General features: G+C 41.1%; 1 protein-coding gene across 1 annotated transcript in view; it reads right to left on the bottom strand.

The window, feature by feature from the left end:
* The window catches only part of LOC126298447 (PP2C-like domain-containing protein CG9801), a 45,580-nt gene extending 37,962 nt beyond the window's left edge, over positions 1-7,618 (bottom strand). The window contains exons 1-2 of the mRNA XM_049989777.1: positions 7,224-7,618; positions 6,061-6,296 (exon numbers count right to left, since the gene is read on the bottom strand). Coding sequence (XP_049845734.1) covers positions 6,061-6,296; positions 7,224-7,363 — 376 coding nt within the window. The 5' untranslated portion in view covers positions 7,364-7,618. The remainder of the gene's footprint in view (positions 1-6,060; positions 6,297-7,223) is intronic.
* Between the last annotated feature and the right edge of the window lie 10,251 nt (positions 7,619-17,869).

Raw genomic sequence — 17,869 nt, 5'->3', positions numbered from 1 at the left:
CATGACAAAAATTTCCCATCTGGTGAGCAGGGTTGCAAGACAGATGAAACAGTCTCAGGCTTCAAGAAGAATATAATAGTTCCAGTTCCAAAAAATGCAGGTGCTGATAGGTGTGAAAATTACCAAACTACCAGTTTAACAAGTCATGGTTGCAAAATTACAATACAAATTCCTTGCAGAAGAATGGGAAAACTGGTAGAATTCAACCTCAGGGAAGATAATTTTGGACTCCAGAGAAATGCAGGAACACCTGAGGCAACACTGACCCTACAACTTCTCACAGAACATAGATTAAGGAAAGGCAAACCGACATTTATAGCATTGAACGGAATGGACATCGTCTTGAAAGGAGGCTATAAGAGGATCATCAACAAAAGCAAGACAAGGATAATTAAATGCACTCTAATTAAATCAGGTAGTGCTGAGGGAATTAAGTGAGGATATGAGACATATATAGATGAGTTTTGCAGTTGGGGCAGCAAAATAACTAATGCTGGCCGAAATAGAGAGGATATAAAATGTGGACTGGCAATGACAAGAAAAATGTTTCTAAAGAAGAGAAATTTCTTAATATTGAATATAGATTTACGTGTCAGGAAGTATTTGTAAGGAGTAAGAAGTGAATCATGGATGATTAACAGTTTAGACAAAAAACTTGTGAAATGTGGTGCTACAGAAGAATGCTGAAGATTAGATGGGTAGTTCACATAACTAATGAAGAGATACTGAATAGAATTGGGGAGAAAAGAAATATGTGACATAACCTGGCCAGAAGAAGGGATCAGTTGGTAGGACAAATTCTGAGACCACAACAGATCACAAATTTAATAATGTAGGGAAGCGTGTGGAGGTAAAAATTGTAGGAGAAGACCAAGAACGAATACAGTAAGTAGATTCAGAAGGATATAGGCTGCAGCAGGTACACTGACATGAAGAGGCTTGGACATGATATATAAGTATGGAGAGCTGCAGCAAACCAGTCTTTGAACTGAAGACACCAACAACAGAAAAAACAACAACATAATCTGTCTCCAAACTGAAGAATGAGTAGGTGAGTACCCACTCCCTCCACTTCACTGTGTCACTAAGATTAGCAACAGGCTGTTTTACCAAGCCCTTCCACAGTGTCTTTCCAATTTGTTGTGAAGCAGTGCACAAACATGCCTGAAAAGTGTTTATTTTGCAATACATGTGTTGACAATATACAGAAAACAAAATTAGAAAATACAAAATATGGAAGAAATGCCCATCGAAAGAATCCATGCAAATCAATGAATGTTGCACTGAAATGTTTGACAGGAAACTGAGTTTTAGTAATACAGTACACGGGCTGTAGTGTTCTTGTGGGAAAGACCAATCCCCTGCCACTATTTGGTCTTCAGTCCACAGAGGCTATACAAGACGACCAATTTCATTTTTTCCAGTTTTTTTTTTTTTCAAAATACATGATTTTAATAGAACATGAGGTGAATATTAGAAGGAAGAAAGGTTGAGGTCCAAATACATGTTGACAAGGTCATTACAAACGAAGAGCAAGTCTGGATAATGAAATGACAGGGAAGGATATTGGCTAAGTCCTTTTCATCATTCCAGCACTCACAAAAACGAAGATTAAGGTTTACCATCTCCTTGACACTATGGTTATTATAGACAGAACCAGCATCTGTTGTCAAGAATGAAGAGCAGCACTTTATGTAGTCACTGACATAACAATGATAGGATTTTCTTTACATGTATTAGTTTTCAATGTTATGGCAACCTTTAAATACTAGCACTGGGAGTGGAAGTAAATTCAAAAATGGTTCAAATGGCTTTGAGAACTATGAGACTTAACACCTGAGGTCATCAGTCCCGTAGAACTTAGAACTACATAAAGCTGAATAACCTAAGGACATCACAAACATCCATGCCTGAGGCAGGATTCGAACCTGCGACCATAGTGGTCGCGCGGTTCCAGATTTTAGTGCCTAGAACTGCTTGGCCACACCGGCCGGCATTTATGCTCTTTATTAGACATGAAACATCTGTTGGCTGTAAGATAGTCATGAGATAGGGCAGTCTTCAACGATTCATTCCGGCCAGTCGGAAGTAAATTAATTGGTTGAGGGAGGGTGGGAACAGACAAACATACAAAAAATTAGTTGGCAGCACATGGACAGCCCCTTTGTACTCTTAAGCCACCTATCAATGCATGTTTTATGCTTGTTCATATTCCTTGCTTCACTTGCAGTAAATAAATCACCTTTCCACATGTCACAGAACTCCAGGTAAAGATGCATATATGGTTTCCATGGCTTTTCCATTGCCCATTACTGTTGATAACCATTCATGTGATGGCTGACGGGAACTGAACATGACGAATCACAAGTGGAATGTGGGTACCCAATCACATTATTCACTCACAATTTCTTATGTATAATAAATGATGTTAGCAGGTGTTTTGTTTCACTCACAGCAGAGTCATTGCATGTCAAGTGGTCCAGGAAAAATAGTAATTGGTTGCTTAATCATCTCAGAAAACTTTGGTATTGCTGGGTGAATTTCCTACGTTTAGTGGACTCAAAAATATTTTTAATTTTTTATTGTTTATCATTTAGAAATGGCAGCCATTTTTGTTCCAGGTCACAAGCATTTTTTCACATGTCCAAGCATCTGCTGTTTATTTTTTTAATTATCTAGTAATGGGTTGCCCTAACCCTTTGAAGTAGAAAAAATTTAGTTCAGCACACACTGTTCTAAAAATTAAAACCATTATTATGTGCCTGAGTGTATTCCTTAATGTGTTTTTAATAGCTCAAACCTGCTGGTCACAAATTTAAAAAACTCCATTTACTAACAGTAGTTTTCTAAAGAAGAATTAATCTCTCTCAGTCGTAATATTTTTTTGTGCTATTACACAATATAGTAGCATTAATTTTCATCAAGCATCAATGGTGAGAAAGATACACTATTTGGAAAAACTGATTTCCTTTATTTTTCATTTTTTGGCCTGTGATATCTTTGTTAGGGGATCAGATAAAAATCTAAAAATTGCACACTCGTGCACCTTTGTGACATAAAACTTCTATATAACACCTGAAAGGAATCACCCATGTTTTTGTAAACTGTGAGTAAATACGAGGACTTCACACCACCGCATTGAAGGAAAGATTTAATACTTGTCAGAAGATTAAAGGCACTCGACATCATCAACCATATGAAAAACCTGTACCAGTGACACCTCAAAATAAGGATGCAATGGTTTACAATGAACAGTGGGGGGCTGCTGAAGTTAATAATATTAATTGTCAAAACCAAGACGTGTATGTTAAATTTTACCATCCACCAGGACCAAGGAACTTGTTTAAAAAAGTTGAGAAGGACCAATTTTGAATGCTAGCTAAAAACATACTGAAGAAGCCGCGTCTCCTAGATTTTACAACTGTCATTGGGTGAACTTTTAATCTAATGCTCAAACTGAGTGGAGAAATTTCTCAAATGTTCAATTAACAAAGTAATAAAAAGAAATGAGATGAGAACAACATAATATAATTAGTTGGCTCATTTTCAATAAGAAATAACAAGTAATCACAGAAATATTAAAATTGATATACTTTACTCCATTAGCCAAGAATTGCAGATATTAAAAAACATTTATGACCCATGTGGTGTCACAGCCAGATGCCACACTTGCTAGGTGGTAGCCTTTAAATTGGCCGAGATCCGTTAGTATACGTTGGACCCGCATGTCGCCACTATCAGTGATTGCAGACCGAGTGCCGCCACACGGCAGGTCTAGAGAGACTTCCTAGCACTTGTCCCAGTGGTACAGCCGACTTTGCTAGCGATGGTTCACTGACTTATACGCTCTCATTTGCCGAGACGATAGTTAGTATAGCCTCCAGCTACGTTATTTGCTACGACCTAGCAAGGCGCCATGATCAGTTTCTATTGATATTGTAAATCATGTAGCGTCCAGAGCGACGTTCGTCATTAATGGATTAAAGTTAAGTATTCCACCAGCTACGCCCGTTTTTCTCAATTCTAATTCCCTTGTCATGTTCCAGACCTCACGCCAGCCTGCGTGAGCTGAGACGCGTGCATTTCGGCCTCCTTTAGCAATATGGTTGGCTCTCCTGCCAACCACAACAACCCACACTTGTAGTTTTTTTGCATAGCTTCCAACAGAGTCTCAAAGTTGAAATTTCTACTTAAGTTTGATATTCTAAAGGTCTATTACATGTTTATTTCTCAGATTTTTATCTGGTCCCTTAAACATTGCAGGTCAAAAAAAAAATAAATAATGTTTTTTCAGTGTTTTTCATAGGTGTAAGCTTCTGAGCATTGATACTTGACAAAAAGTAACTGCACTATATAATGCAACAGCACAAAAAATATTTCGGCTGAGCAATTAATGCCGAGATATTAAAAATAGATTAGCGAATACGCCCATTTAAGTGCTAATGGTCTCAATTTGTAAAGCAGTGGGTGCTGAACTAAATGCATGTTATTTCAAAGGCCTAGCGGAACCCACTTCTCAATCATTTAAAAAAGGCACATGTGTGTAAGTGTGAAAAAAATGCTTATGGCCTGAAACAAAAATGGCTGCCATTTCTAAATGATGAACAATAAAAAAAAATAAAAATATATTTGAGTCCACTAAACGTTTGGGATTCACCCAGAGATTGACAAGTGATCAGTGCTGGTCCACTTGACATGGATTGACCCAGCAATTTAATGTGAGTTATTAGGTCCCACCCTAAACCCCACCTACTAAATATTAATTTACTGTAGGGAAAACGTGTAATATTACTGACAAAAAGCACTACAAATATCTCTGATAAGCTCTGCTCTCATGTCCCACCCTAGCCAGCACCTCCAACACCGCAACATATTCTTTGGAACAGTGAAATATTTCTGACAAACTAAGACAGCAAATTTCATGAGTTACTCCCATTGGCTATTCTACACTACCACCTCACTGAATATGTTCAACAATAATGAATTTGGAACTGCAGCATGCAACGGAAGAGCCAGGGATGCTGTAGTGCACTTTGCCTATACTACAAAAAGTTTGTTACCAAGCAACAATAGGTTCAGAATGACTACACCAAAACAGCCATACAAATATGAATTTATTTCACATAAACAGGGTTGTTGGCCTGCTGACACACACTTTCTGCAATACCTGTGACTGCCCTATGATCCTACTGATAGACATGTTCTGGAAACCCACAAAGAAGGGGTGTACGACCTTCTTCAAGTGAGCATTTGTACTGGCTCACCAAAAATAGCCCTGCATCCATTCTCCCAATACATGAAGCTTGTTTAGTACGAAGCACTCATACCAGGCATCCTGTCTTTTCCCATACAGTCATTTGTGTGCATTAGTGACTTTGTGCCATTATGTCTTTCTGTGGACTTTGATTTGTAGATATGAGTGTGTAGCTTAAAGGTTCCGGCAGTGCTTATCATTCCAAATTAATACATCTAAGACATGGAGAATGAAATTTATTACAACAAAAATCTCATCCCGGACAGACCTTAGAAATTTATCAGATTTCTCTGACATTTCACTTTTCAGAGTGGCTATGGTTTCATTTTATCAAAAATAATTAATTTATGTTTTGTAAGTTTGTGAAAGATAGGCAGGCTCTGACAGGCTGCTCTTACACATGACTTCTGTTAATGAGTCTCCAGACTGAAGAGGATAACAAAAACAACTGCTGTTTATGATACCTAGAAGAATGATGCATAGCCTTTGACTGATGTCTTTAGTCATGCACATACTGGTACCCAACCCTTGTAACACAGCCATAAATAAGCATCACAGTCCTATCCATCAGACAAACAGAACACTCATCACCAATTAGGTAGGCTAGATGCAATTAAGTGAGCAACAGATCTGAATACCTTTGTGTTGCCTAAAAAAATAAGTCAACAGTAGGGGGGTGAACCTGAATATTCTACAATGCTTCTGCAGCTAACACTATACATGGTAATAATAGTATTTCACATTCACTTGACAATTATGTCTGTACAGTTCAAATTAAGAAAGGGAAGAATATCTTTAAATGGTACCTGTGGAACGGTCGTGCTCTGCTTGTTGATCGTGAATATCAATGTAGTCAACATCTGGATCACTAGCTGACAAATGCCTCTGACGCCTGTTGACAGTCGTCAATCCACCATCTGGTCCTGTCACAGCTGCAAATACTGTCTCAACTCCTTTCACAACAGAACCCAAGGACCGAACTGGAAGTTCATGAGGGTTTCGCCCATGGAGAATGACAGGTTCGTCTGAACGAACATCATGACTGAAACAAATAAACCAAAATGCAACTAACAGTTTCTGAAACTGTGTTAATAAAAAATAAAAGTAATGGGAAGATGAGGAGGACTCGAAACTTTTTTTGAGTGCCAGAACTGGCAGCTCTATTATTTACTAATAACTGGATAAATAAAGCAGGAGGTACATAAATAATTCAAACTGCATACTACATGTTTCATACATTTTTTATATTGGGCGTAAAATGCTTTAGACTGTGATAGCAAACACGGGTGAATTCTTCACTTTTCTTTGTACTGTACACATGAGAAGTTCTTAGGTTTACTGAAGTTGATTGCATCGTTTGATGGAAGTACGAACGATTTATTGGTTGCAAAACACGTGAGACTACAGAACGGGTCTGTCTGGACACAGTCCTCCGCAAATAAAGCCACAGGTAACTGTCATGACTGGGTACTTAAAAATCAATTCTCTACGACGATGTATAGATTTTCAGTTCATGAAGCCTGGTTGAACGAAGTAATGTCGCTCATATAATCATGGAAATCGAAAAGAGGGTATTAAGTTCAACTTTTAGTACACAATTAATACTCGTTCGTACCTACACAATGTAAATATTTACTATCAAACGCATGCAACATATACATGACATTACGCACACTTGAAAATAATAAACATGATTTACACCATCATTACTGCTAAAATAAAAATATGAGTGCGCCGATTATTGGGCAGATACTCTCTCTCCCTCTCCAAACAAGAGCTTTTAGCTGGCGTGACACAGATGGGTTTTTATTTTTCATCTACGTTTGGAAAGCACTTTAAGAGATTCAGTACTATTCTTTATACCAGTTAGAATTTTGTCTTTACATACTTCTGAACCCTGTGTAATGTAACACACACTAACCATGGGCTTTTTGAAAGAACTATATGCGCTCATGAAATATGCACTTACCCACTTAAATAGCGGTGAATGAAACAACTTCCAGGAGAATCTGACTGTTGATATTTTTCACAGGTTACATTTTCTTGCTGAGTATTAACTGATAGTTGCCTTATAAAGCCTACCACTTTCTTTCTTAGTGATGGCATCATTCATGTAAGATTTCTGTTACACGACAATACACGAATGATCACATCCTCCACAAAAATGAACAACAAAAAACACAGTTCAGCAATGACACACCGAATATTTCCATATCGCTGAGGGTCGAATTCTAAATTCAATAACTTTCTTGCGTGGGCCTTAATTATACGCTCAGTAACTACCTACATAGCACTCCAGCTCTTCTCGCACTGTTTACTAGGCCGCTAGCTTTGCTATGATTACTACTCCACTATCGAAACCATACTCTGTGATCGAAACCTATCATGTATATTACGATGAATCGATAATGTCATGTGCACAAAATAGTTCTCGGTTCCAATTTGTTGATTACTTTTGTAAATAACATTGTGTTGATAAATTTTTCAGGTATTCTTGATGGTGATGGCGTCTTAGATTGCAGTCATCTTCGTCTTCTAGAATTAGCTGGTTCACAGAGTAATAGCAGAACGCACCATAGTCAGTGAAGTATGGAGAAGTTACGGTGGTTAAATTACAAGATGCTTGAAGAATTACAGCTCTATGTCGCCTGTATTTTGTACTAACAGATATTCAAAGGGACATTCACGTTAAAGTGGTTTAAGAGATGAGTTTCGATAACATCGCCGCATTTGTATAATTTTCTTCATTACGCCCATGGTAGCAGGCATACAGGAACGTTTACAGATACAACGAAAATTACAAATTAACTCGTAAACCAAACGGGAAAGTACTATAATACTACTACTACTACTCAAGGACGGAACTCTAATTTTACCAACTAAATGAATTTCCAAGCGGAATTTGTGACATCCTGCTAAAATGTTCGGAATGAAGTCAGAAATAGCAATTTCTTTTCAGATGGAATAACCAGTGCTGTTTTTCTGGGGGAACGCTGGGGGGGGGGGTGTACCTCTAAACGTTTTCGTAGTCAAATTAATTCTTTCCGATGTTGAGAACTTGGAAGTGTGCCAAAGATTTATTTCACGGACGTAAATTTTTTATTTCATTTTTCGTGTTGTTAACTGCAATAAGAACGATACCAGTGCAGTTTTTGGTGGGAAAAGCGATGTCATTCACTGTTTCAAGCTTTTCGAAGCTCAAATGAAGCAGGCGATGCCAATAAACACCCAAACAAACAAAGTGGTATCGAACACTTCAGTTTACATTACCTCAAATGAAGCATGCCATTCCCATCAACCCTTGAACAATAAAAGAAAATAATATCGTACACTTCAATTGACCTATAATACACCTCTAATGAAACAGGTGAATCCAATCAACCCACCAACATACAAAACAATACAAGGAAATATTACTGAAGACATATTTTAACCTATATCATATCGCATATCCGATTAGCACTACCATCGCTCACTACTAGTGGGCGAGGGCACCACACGCTTGTCGAACTGGTTGCCAGCGATTCAATTGTCAAGAACAGCTGCCGCAGCTTCGAAATGGAGTTAACTGAAGAGTCCGATAACTTTTTTTTGTAGTTCGACATGTTGATGACGTCATGGCTAAAAAGCAGACGGGTGGTATCCCATGCTTCAGTTATATTTTCGGTGCATTATATCCAAAATCGGAGTACCCTCAAACTTTTTTTTTTTTAGAAAAAAAGCACTGGGAATAACAATAACATATAAAGTTCCTCAGGGCTCGATCTCGGAGCCATCACTTTTTCGGATTTATGTGGGTGACCTCGCTGAATATGTGAGCCTCAAAAAATGTGTCCTGTTTGCCGATGACACAAGTGTATCCCTCTCTGCATATAGTATCGAAAGTTTCCAACTAACAGCAGAAATATTTATATTGTAAATTTCTGAGTAGTCCAACACAAACAATTTTAAGGTCCATTCACAGCTTATGGATTGGAAGGGGACAGAACGAAATGTTAAAACATTTCACAATGTATTTAAGATGACGGAATTCGCACATGCTGTTAACGGAATGGAATGGGGTGAGACGGAAATGGACGTAAGCTTCAAGATTTCCGTCAGGAGGAAAGTTTTGACTTGGATTTAGGGTCATTCCATGTCAATTCAATGCACTTCCCAACCTGACCCTCTCGGATTTCTTTCAAATTTGGTCCATTCAATGACCCAGGTAAGAGATGGAAAAATACCAATTTGCAGGTGTGTATTACAACTGTGAATAAAGTTACAGGTCTGCAAACTTTGGAATTTGTGCTAAATTTACATGCATATGTCACAACATAAATGACTGTAATTCTGGTTGTAATTCAGTTACAGCAATGAAAATGGTACCATTAGAAAGCTAACGAACAAACCTTTACATTGATACGCCCATTTTCATACAAAGGTCACTGACTTTGATCTTTGACCTTGAAGATCTCAAAACACCACATCTTCAATTTTTTTTGAAAAAAAATATACCTAATTGCTCCAGTATACCACATAAGGTAAATATCAAGATGGCTCAACAAAGGCATCATGCACAAAAAATTATTTTGTCAACACCACCAACATGTAGTAAGCAGCAATGTATCCAGTTTTTTCTATGACACCAGCCAATAGCAATTACTTTTATTCAGACCAGTTCTTTAATATTTCTACTTGTGAACAGCCAATGAGAAACACTTTTATTTCAATCAGTAACATTAGCCTGTTTTAGAGAACACGCAATCAAAGAGATTTTTGTTTCCACCAATCAACATTAGCCTGTTTTAGTGAACAGCCAGTCAGAGAGACAGTGGTGTCACCGCCAGACACCGCACTTGCTAGGTGGTAGCCTTTAAATCGGCCGAGGTCCGTTAGTATACGTCGGACCCGCGTGTCGCCACTATCAGTGATTGCAGACCGAGCGCTGCCACACGGCAGGTTTAGAGAGACTTCCTAGCAGTCGCCCCATTTGTACAGCCGACTTTGCTAGCGATGGTTCACTGACTTCTACGCTCTCATTTGCCGAGACGATAGTTAGCATAGCCTTCAGTTACGTTATTTGCTACGACCTAGCAAGGCGCCATTATCCGTTACTATTGATATTGTGAAATATGTACCATCCAGACCGACGTTCGTCATTATTGGATTAAAGTTAAGTATTCCACCAGCTACGTCCGTTGTTTCTAAATTCTAATTTCCTGGTCATGTTCCAGACCTCACTCCAGCCTGCGTGAGCTAAAACGCGTGCCTTTCGGCCTCCTCTAGGAACACGGTGTTGGCTTTCCTGCCAACCACAACATTGGCGACAAGAGTAAAAGTGTTCTTACTTAAATTGCCCTGATTTACTTGAGTAATGGCTTCTCCACAATCTCCAGATGTACTGTCTGAATTTTATCGCTTACAGAATCAGAAGACGCAGGCCTTACTGGATGCCCTTGGCCAGCTCGTCCAGGGTGAACGTGCGATGCAAAACTATGCGGCAGCAGCCGCTTCACCGCTAACGCGGCCACAACACGCTGTTGCACCCACTTTTCGCCCTTTTGAGGCTGCACTAGAAAGCTGGATGGAGTGGTCACGCCAATTTGGATTCCATCTCGACGCCTACAGAATTCAAGGTAACGAGCGGCAGCATTTTTTGTTATCGTCGGTCGGCGTGAACACGTACCGTGTGATAGTCAAATTATTTCCCTGACGCGATGTAGCAACTCTGTCCTACGAAGAAATTTTGTCTGCATTAGATGCATATTTCAAAGAATCAGTCAATATAGTTGCGAAAAGATATACCTTCTTTCGTACAAAACGTACGGCAGGTCAGACTAATCGGGAGTGGGTTGCAACCTTGCAAGGCCTCACTAGGGAATGTGCTTTTGAGTGTCAATGTTGACTCCCTTATTCAGATACTATGGTACGTGATGCAATTGCACAGAACGTTCCTGATGTTCGTATAAGGGAACAGATTTTGAAACTAGTAAATCCCTCCCTTCAACAAGTGATGGACATATTGGATCGGCAGGACACACTTGACTTTGCTCAGGAATCATTTGAAACTTCGCCAGCAGTGTCAGGTTAACGGGCCCGCCGGGCGAGCTGCACGGAGCAGTAAACAGCCCTCGCGCCCGGCCGCGCCGCTGCCGCCAGGCTCTCAGCCACGTGTGCCGTGCAGGCAAGCAAATGCAGTGATCAAATCATGCCCAATGTGTGCTACTAAACATTCGAGTGAGAATTGCCCATCACGCCAAGCTATTTGTTTTTATTGCAATAAAAAAGGACATGTTCAGAGAGTTTGCCAGAAAAAGCTCAGATCAGAAGCTCGAAAAACGTTCCAGGCCCTTTGCTTCGCGCTGGAATCGGAATCGAACCAAGGATAGTCAGGCTCGCGAAACTTCGCCCATGGAAATTCACGTAGTTCATTCCACTCCGCCCAGTGCCACTCTCTCTAACAGTGACTGTGTTCGTCCCAAAAATAGTGTGCGTCGACATCGCCGGAACTCCCGTCAAGTTGCAAGTGATTATGTACCAGCGTCAGTTCACGTTGCACGAGACAGTCGCTCTTGCGTCAGCAGGACAATAAACTTTTCGTAGATTGGACATTAACGGCAAAGTGATACCATTCCAGCTCGATACCGGAGCTGCAGTTTCACTGATCAATCAAGACACTTACAAACTGGTGGGTACACCTCTGTTGCGTGCCGCAAATGTTAAGTTCCGGTCAAGATATCCCTGTGTTAGGACAGTGCAGCTTTCTTACGACATACAAAGGACAAACAAAACTTGAGTCATTTACGTCCTTCGTTCTTCTTCTGCAGTGAACTTGTTTGGTTTCGATTTATTTCAGTTGTTTAACTTGTGTATAGTAAATCAGGTCTTATCAGTGAACCAGGCGGTGCATTCAGACAGTGTTTCTCGTCTATGTGAAGAATTTGCAGACATTTTTGCACCGGGCCTCGGTTGCGCTAGGAACTATAAAGTACATTTGGAACTGGAAGTAAACGCACAACCGAAATTTTTCAGAGTGCGCAAGGTTTCCCACGCATTGGATGATGAGATCGCAAAAACATTAAACGATTTGGAATCACAAGGTGTAATTGAACGTGTGCAGGCTTCTCTCTGGGCATCACCCTTAGTAATTTTGCCAAAAACCTTCCGGAAAGTTGAGACTTTGTGTGGACTTCAAGGCCACAGTGAATCCACAACTAGTGATTGCAACGTTTCCTTTCCCCCGCCCAGAAGATCTTTTTGACAAACTATGACCGGGTAAATATTTTTCAAAGTTGGACCTAGCAGATGCGTACTTGCAAATACCGGTGGACGAAGAATCCCAGCGCGTTTTGGTGGTTAACACGCATCTTGGGTTGTATTAATTCAAACAACTGCCATTTGGGTGTGCATCTGCCCCTGCATTGTTTCAGCAATATCTGCAAACTGTTTGTGCGTCGGTCCCTACTGCAGCAAATTATCTGGACGATATTGTGATCTCCGGCAAGACGGAAGAAGAACATTTGGCCAATCTCAGAACATTATTTCAGGTCTTGTGACAAAATGGTCTTCACTTGCGGAAGGACATATGTGTGTTTTTTGCTCGGGACTTGCCATACTTGGGACATGCACTCAATGCCCAAGGCATACATCCCAGTTCCACCTTCGTGCCATACAAGACTTGCCATCGCCGCAGAATTTGAAGCAGCTACAGAGTGTGCTGTGAAAAATCAAATATTATCATAAATGTGCCGCATGCCTCTTCCATTTCAGCTCCGCTTCGTCGCTTACGCCATAAGGGTGTTCCGTTCGTTTCCGATTGATTTTCGTCGTGTAGCTACAGCTACAGCTGCCGACGCTGTCCTTGCTCCCGTTCTGCATTTTGTTGCTACGCAGTGGCCCTTGTCAAAGTCACGGATCGGGGACCTGTTGGTTCGCCGATTTTTTGCTCACACGGAGAGACTTTTTGTACGACATGGTGTTTTGCTGTTGCGTTCTGATAATGATCAGTCCACGGTCGTGGTACCACGTCTGTTACAGTCCTCTGTCTTACAGCTTCTCCACCAAGGTCATTGGGGTATAGTGAGAACGAAACAACTTGCTCGTCAGCACTGTACTTGGTTCGGAATCAATGCCGCGATTGCGAATATGCGCTCTTCTTGCATGGTGTGTGCCGAACAACAATCAGCACCGCCACGGAAATTCTTTGCATGGCCAGAAGCCACTTCCCCTTGGCAACGCTTACACATCGATTTTGCTGGTCCATTCTGGAATGCTCGATGGTTGGTTGTGGTAGATTCGTTCAGTAATTTTCCTTTTGTTGTCCGGATCTCTTCCACGACGTCATCTGCCACCATCCAAGCGTTATCTGCTATCTTTTGCATTGAAGGTCTTCCACAGACTATTGTTTCCGACAATGGCCCGCAATTCATGTCCGCGAATTCTGCAAGGCCAATAGTATTCAACATCTGAGGTCCGCTCCGTTTTCGCCACAGTCAAACGGTGCCGCTGAACGATTGGTCAGGACTTTCAAGTGACAGATGTTGAAGTTGAAAGAGTCGAATTCTCGGGAGGACGCGTTATTGTTCTTTTTGTCCTCGTATCGCTCACAGCCCTGAGATGGTCGCTCGCCGGCTGAGTAGCTCCACGGTCGTCCTCATCAAACATTGATATCTTTGTTACATCCGCCGCATCAGGTTCCTGTACAGTGGCAGACACCTGCTTTTGCTCCAGTAGACGTTATCATTGTCGAGGTTCATGGCGTTGACTCGAAGGGCGCATTCTTCGCTGCCTCGGAAGCGCTATGTATCTGGTTTTGGGGGCCTCTGGTGAGGTGCGTCGGCATCTCATTCAGCTGCGCCTCTGTTATCGCACGGGATCTGCCGCTCGCCGTCTGCTTTCAGCGACGGTGCCGTCCGGTCAGCACCCCGGGGACCTATCTACTGGCTCGCCTCAGCCCCAGGTGTTACCGACGCTGCCTTCCATTTTACCCCATGGGGACGCGCCGCCGCCACCGCCGCCGCCGCCGCCACCTGTTCTCCCGCCGGCGACGCCCGCAGTGGACGCGTCGCAGCAACCACCGGGCGCCTCCCTGGGTCACGAGCCGCCGATCGCTTCCCATGACCAGTTGTCCTCCGCCATGGAACTCTTGCACGCTCCGGACCATATGTCGTCTTCGCCCGTCGGGTGCCCTGGCCCGATGGAGGTCGACCCTTCGGCCCCTCCTGTGTCTCTACGGGCGCATACACCTCATGTTGGCGTGCACCCTGGAGCAGGTTTTCAGGTGTTTCCTAGCTCCCCGCGGTCCGAATGTCAGGGTGCGGGTGGCACAGCCTCGCCTGTTTTTAGGCTCCCCACCTCGTCGCATACGTCAACAAGGGTTCCTCGCCACGGTGGGCAGAAGCCTTATGCCACAACCGTATGCCGATTTGTGGGGGAGGAATGTGGTGTCACCGCCAGACACCACACTTGCTAGGTGGTAGCCTTTAAATCGTCCGCGGTCCGTTAGTATGCGTCGGACCCGCGTGTCGCCACTATCAGTGATTGCAGACCGAGCGCCGCCACACGGCAGGTCTAGAGAGACTTCCTAGCACTCGCCCCAGTTGTACAGCCGACTTTGCTAGCGATGGTTCACTGACTTCTACGCTCTCATTTGCCGAGATGATAGTTAGCATAGCCTTCAGCTACGTTATTTGCTACGACCTAGCAAGGCGCCACTATCCGTTACTATTGATATTGTGAAATATGTACCGTCCAGACCGACGTTCGTCATTATTGGATTAAAGTTAAGTATTCCACCAGCTACGTCCGTTGTTTCTAAATTCTAATTTCCTGGTCATGTTCCAGACCTCACTCCAGCATGCATGAGCTAAAATGCGTGCCTTTCGGCCTCCTCTAGGAACACGGTGTTGGCTCTCCTGCCAACCACAACAGAGACTCTTATTTCAACTAGTCACTGTTAGTCCAGTGATCTCTATATATTATGCAAATTTTGTTTTATATGTTTTATGGCTGTGGCTTATTTAACAAAGTGCAGTGTAAATGTGTCATAAAGTAATATGTAGTAAAAATGGATTTCAGGTCCAAATTGTATTGTTCCACTCTGTTTAGGGAAGGTCATGCAGGAATGCAGAAGAATATAAGGAATGTTCAGGAGTGGGTGATAAACAAATGTCCTAATGCATTGTTAGGTGGAAAACTTTGCAGTAAATGTAGAAAAAAAAATCGCAAAACCCAAAAATCACTGCAGATGTTGCCTCAGTTGCGCCAGTTACTTCCAGAGAAGATTTAAATGAAGCTGAAATAGAATCAGATCTGGCACTCGATGCTTTAATTAGTAGCCTTCAGTATTTATGTGAATTCCCTGTGAAGAAAAGGACACTTCAGATTGAGAAAAAGTACCGAAAGCAAAAACTGAAAAAATAGCCTCTGTGTTGGAGCATACTTGTGTAGCACGACTAGAAATAGAAGAGAGTGAAAATGGAGAAAGTGAAATTGTCACCCAGCTGAAAGATAAGTTTCACAATTCAGACTGAATGTGCAACAAAACACAAAATCTAACTGTACTTCCAAAGAGTTGGAGTATAAGGAAAACTATGAAAGAATTTTCTGCTTCAGGTTACATGGTACGGAGAGCAAAACAGTTAGTAGAATAACATGGTATATTAGTGACACCAAATCCAAATGTGAGTTAGACATTATGTGAGAAAACTGGACGTGAGCAGGATGATGCCAGGAAGAAAAGACTTTGTGTCTGTGAAATAAAATTGAATTACAGTGTATAAACAAAAGCAGCTAGTGTTGCACTACCTTAAGGAACCATATGTATATTTCAGAGATAAATACCTAGATATAAATATTGGATTCTCCAAATTTTGTGAGTTGCTGCCAAAGCACTGTGTTGTTGCCAATGCCAGTGGAACCCATGCTGTTTCTGTGTATATCTTGCACCAGAATTTCCAGTTAATGATTAAAGTTTGTAAACATAAAGCACTAACAAAGAGTGAAGAATACAAATTACCATCATACAAGCACTCTGTAGCATTTGTAACATGTAATCCTGCACTACCAGCATGTTTCTTAGGTTCATGGCCCTATTGTCCAGGCATGACAAGACTTACTGATTATCTGTATGGTCTGTTTGGTAAGAACTGCATTGACGAAATTGCATATAAGTGTTGGTTAACTACATATGTTTTCATTGAGATGTTTGCATCAAGGTTAGAACAGCTCCTAGCACACTCATTTATCTCCCAGCAGCAGTCACATTTCTGCAAAATCACTAAAGAAGGTCTCATAGTAAATGGATTTCTCGTTCTTTGTGACTTTGCAGAAAATTACTCCTTCGCCATTGAGGATGAGGCACAAGAATTGCACTGGAATAATTCACAGGCTGTAACACACTCATTTGTAGCTTACTACAGAGACTCGAGAACTAATGAAATACGACATGTATCAGATGTGGAAATATCTGACTGCCTTTAGCACGATACAGTGTGTGTTTATTCTTTCCAGAAAAATTTCATCATTATCTTAAAACATCAGTTTTGAAATCCAAAGCACATTTATTACTTCTCAGATGGACGTGCTGACCAATACAAAAACAGAAAGAACTCTATGAATCTCTCCTGCCATCAAGAAGATTTTGATGTTGCAGCAGAATGGCATTTTTTTGCTACAGCGCATGGTAGAGGATCTTGCGATGGGGTAACAGGGACTGTAAAGAGATTAGCAAGCCTTACCAGCCTCAAGCTACCATGCGAAAATCATATTTTGACATCACAACAGTTGTTTGAGTGGTACAAGGAAAATATTCTTTCATGTGCCTTCCATTATACATCAGTTTCCGATCATGATGAAGATACAGCCAAGCTGAAACAACATATCAAAAATACAAGGACGATTCCAGGTACCCATAAGCTTCATTGTTTGATACCTGTTAACAAAGTAAAGACAGACATATTCTGCTTCTTTAGTGAGTAGAGAAGAGTCAGTGATTGCTATGATCAATGAAATGCTGTTAGCAAATATACATGGTTTTGTTGCCTGTATGTATGACAGTCATTGGTGGGTTGCATATATCTTCCAAACATGTGAAGAAACAGGTGAAGTATAGGTCAACTTTTTGCATCCACAATGACCATTTCTGTCATTTGTATTTCCTGCCAAACCAGACGCTTGTGTCATCAGAAAATGTGACAATATAACGAGAGTGGATCCAGTGACACCAATTGGAATGACATACAATCTCTCTGCATCAGATCTGGTGAACATTAACAATTTAGTTGGAGAATTGTGAGGATAGATCTAATAACTTTTCATTCCCTTTTCACTGCAACTGTAATGTAAATAATTCATAATACCAGTATAATAATGGTAACCATATTTTTGTACAATATTACTTATGGATTGTTCTTTACCATAATCTGTGTTTCATATATGTGTGTTACCTTCTTCATTTCGGAAGTTTATTTATGCTGACAAATTTTTTTTTGTGCATGATGTCTTTGGTGCGCCATCTTGACATTTATCATATTTTTAGTAACATACTGGAACAATTAAATATTTTTTCAAAATAATTGAAGATAAGGTGTTTTGAGATATTCAGGATCAAAGGTCAAGGTCAATGACCTTTTG

The sequence above is a fragment of the Schistocerca gregaria genome, chromosome X (assembly GCF_023897955.1).
Source record: "Schistocerca gregaria isolate iqSchGreg1 chromosome X, iqSchGreg1.2, whole genome shotgun sequence".
In the NCBI taxonomy this organism is placed as follows: domain Eukaryota; kingdom Metazoa; phylum Arthropoda; class Insecta; order Orthoptera; family Acrididae; genus Schistocerca; species Schistocerca gregaria.
The sequence above is the reverse complement of the archived record's forward strand: the minus strand, read 5'-3'. Positions and strand labels throughout refer to the sequence as shown.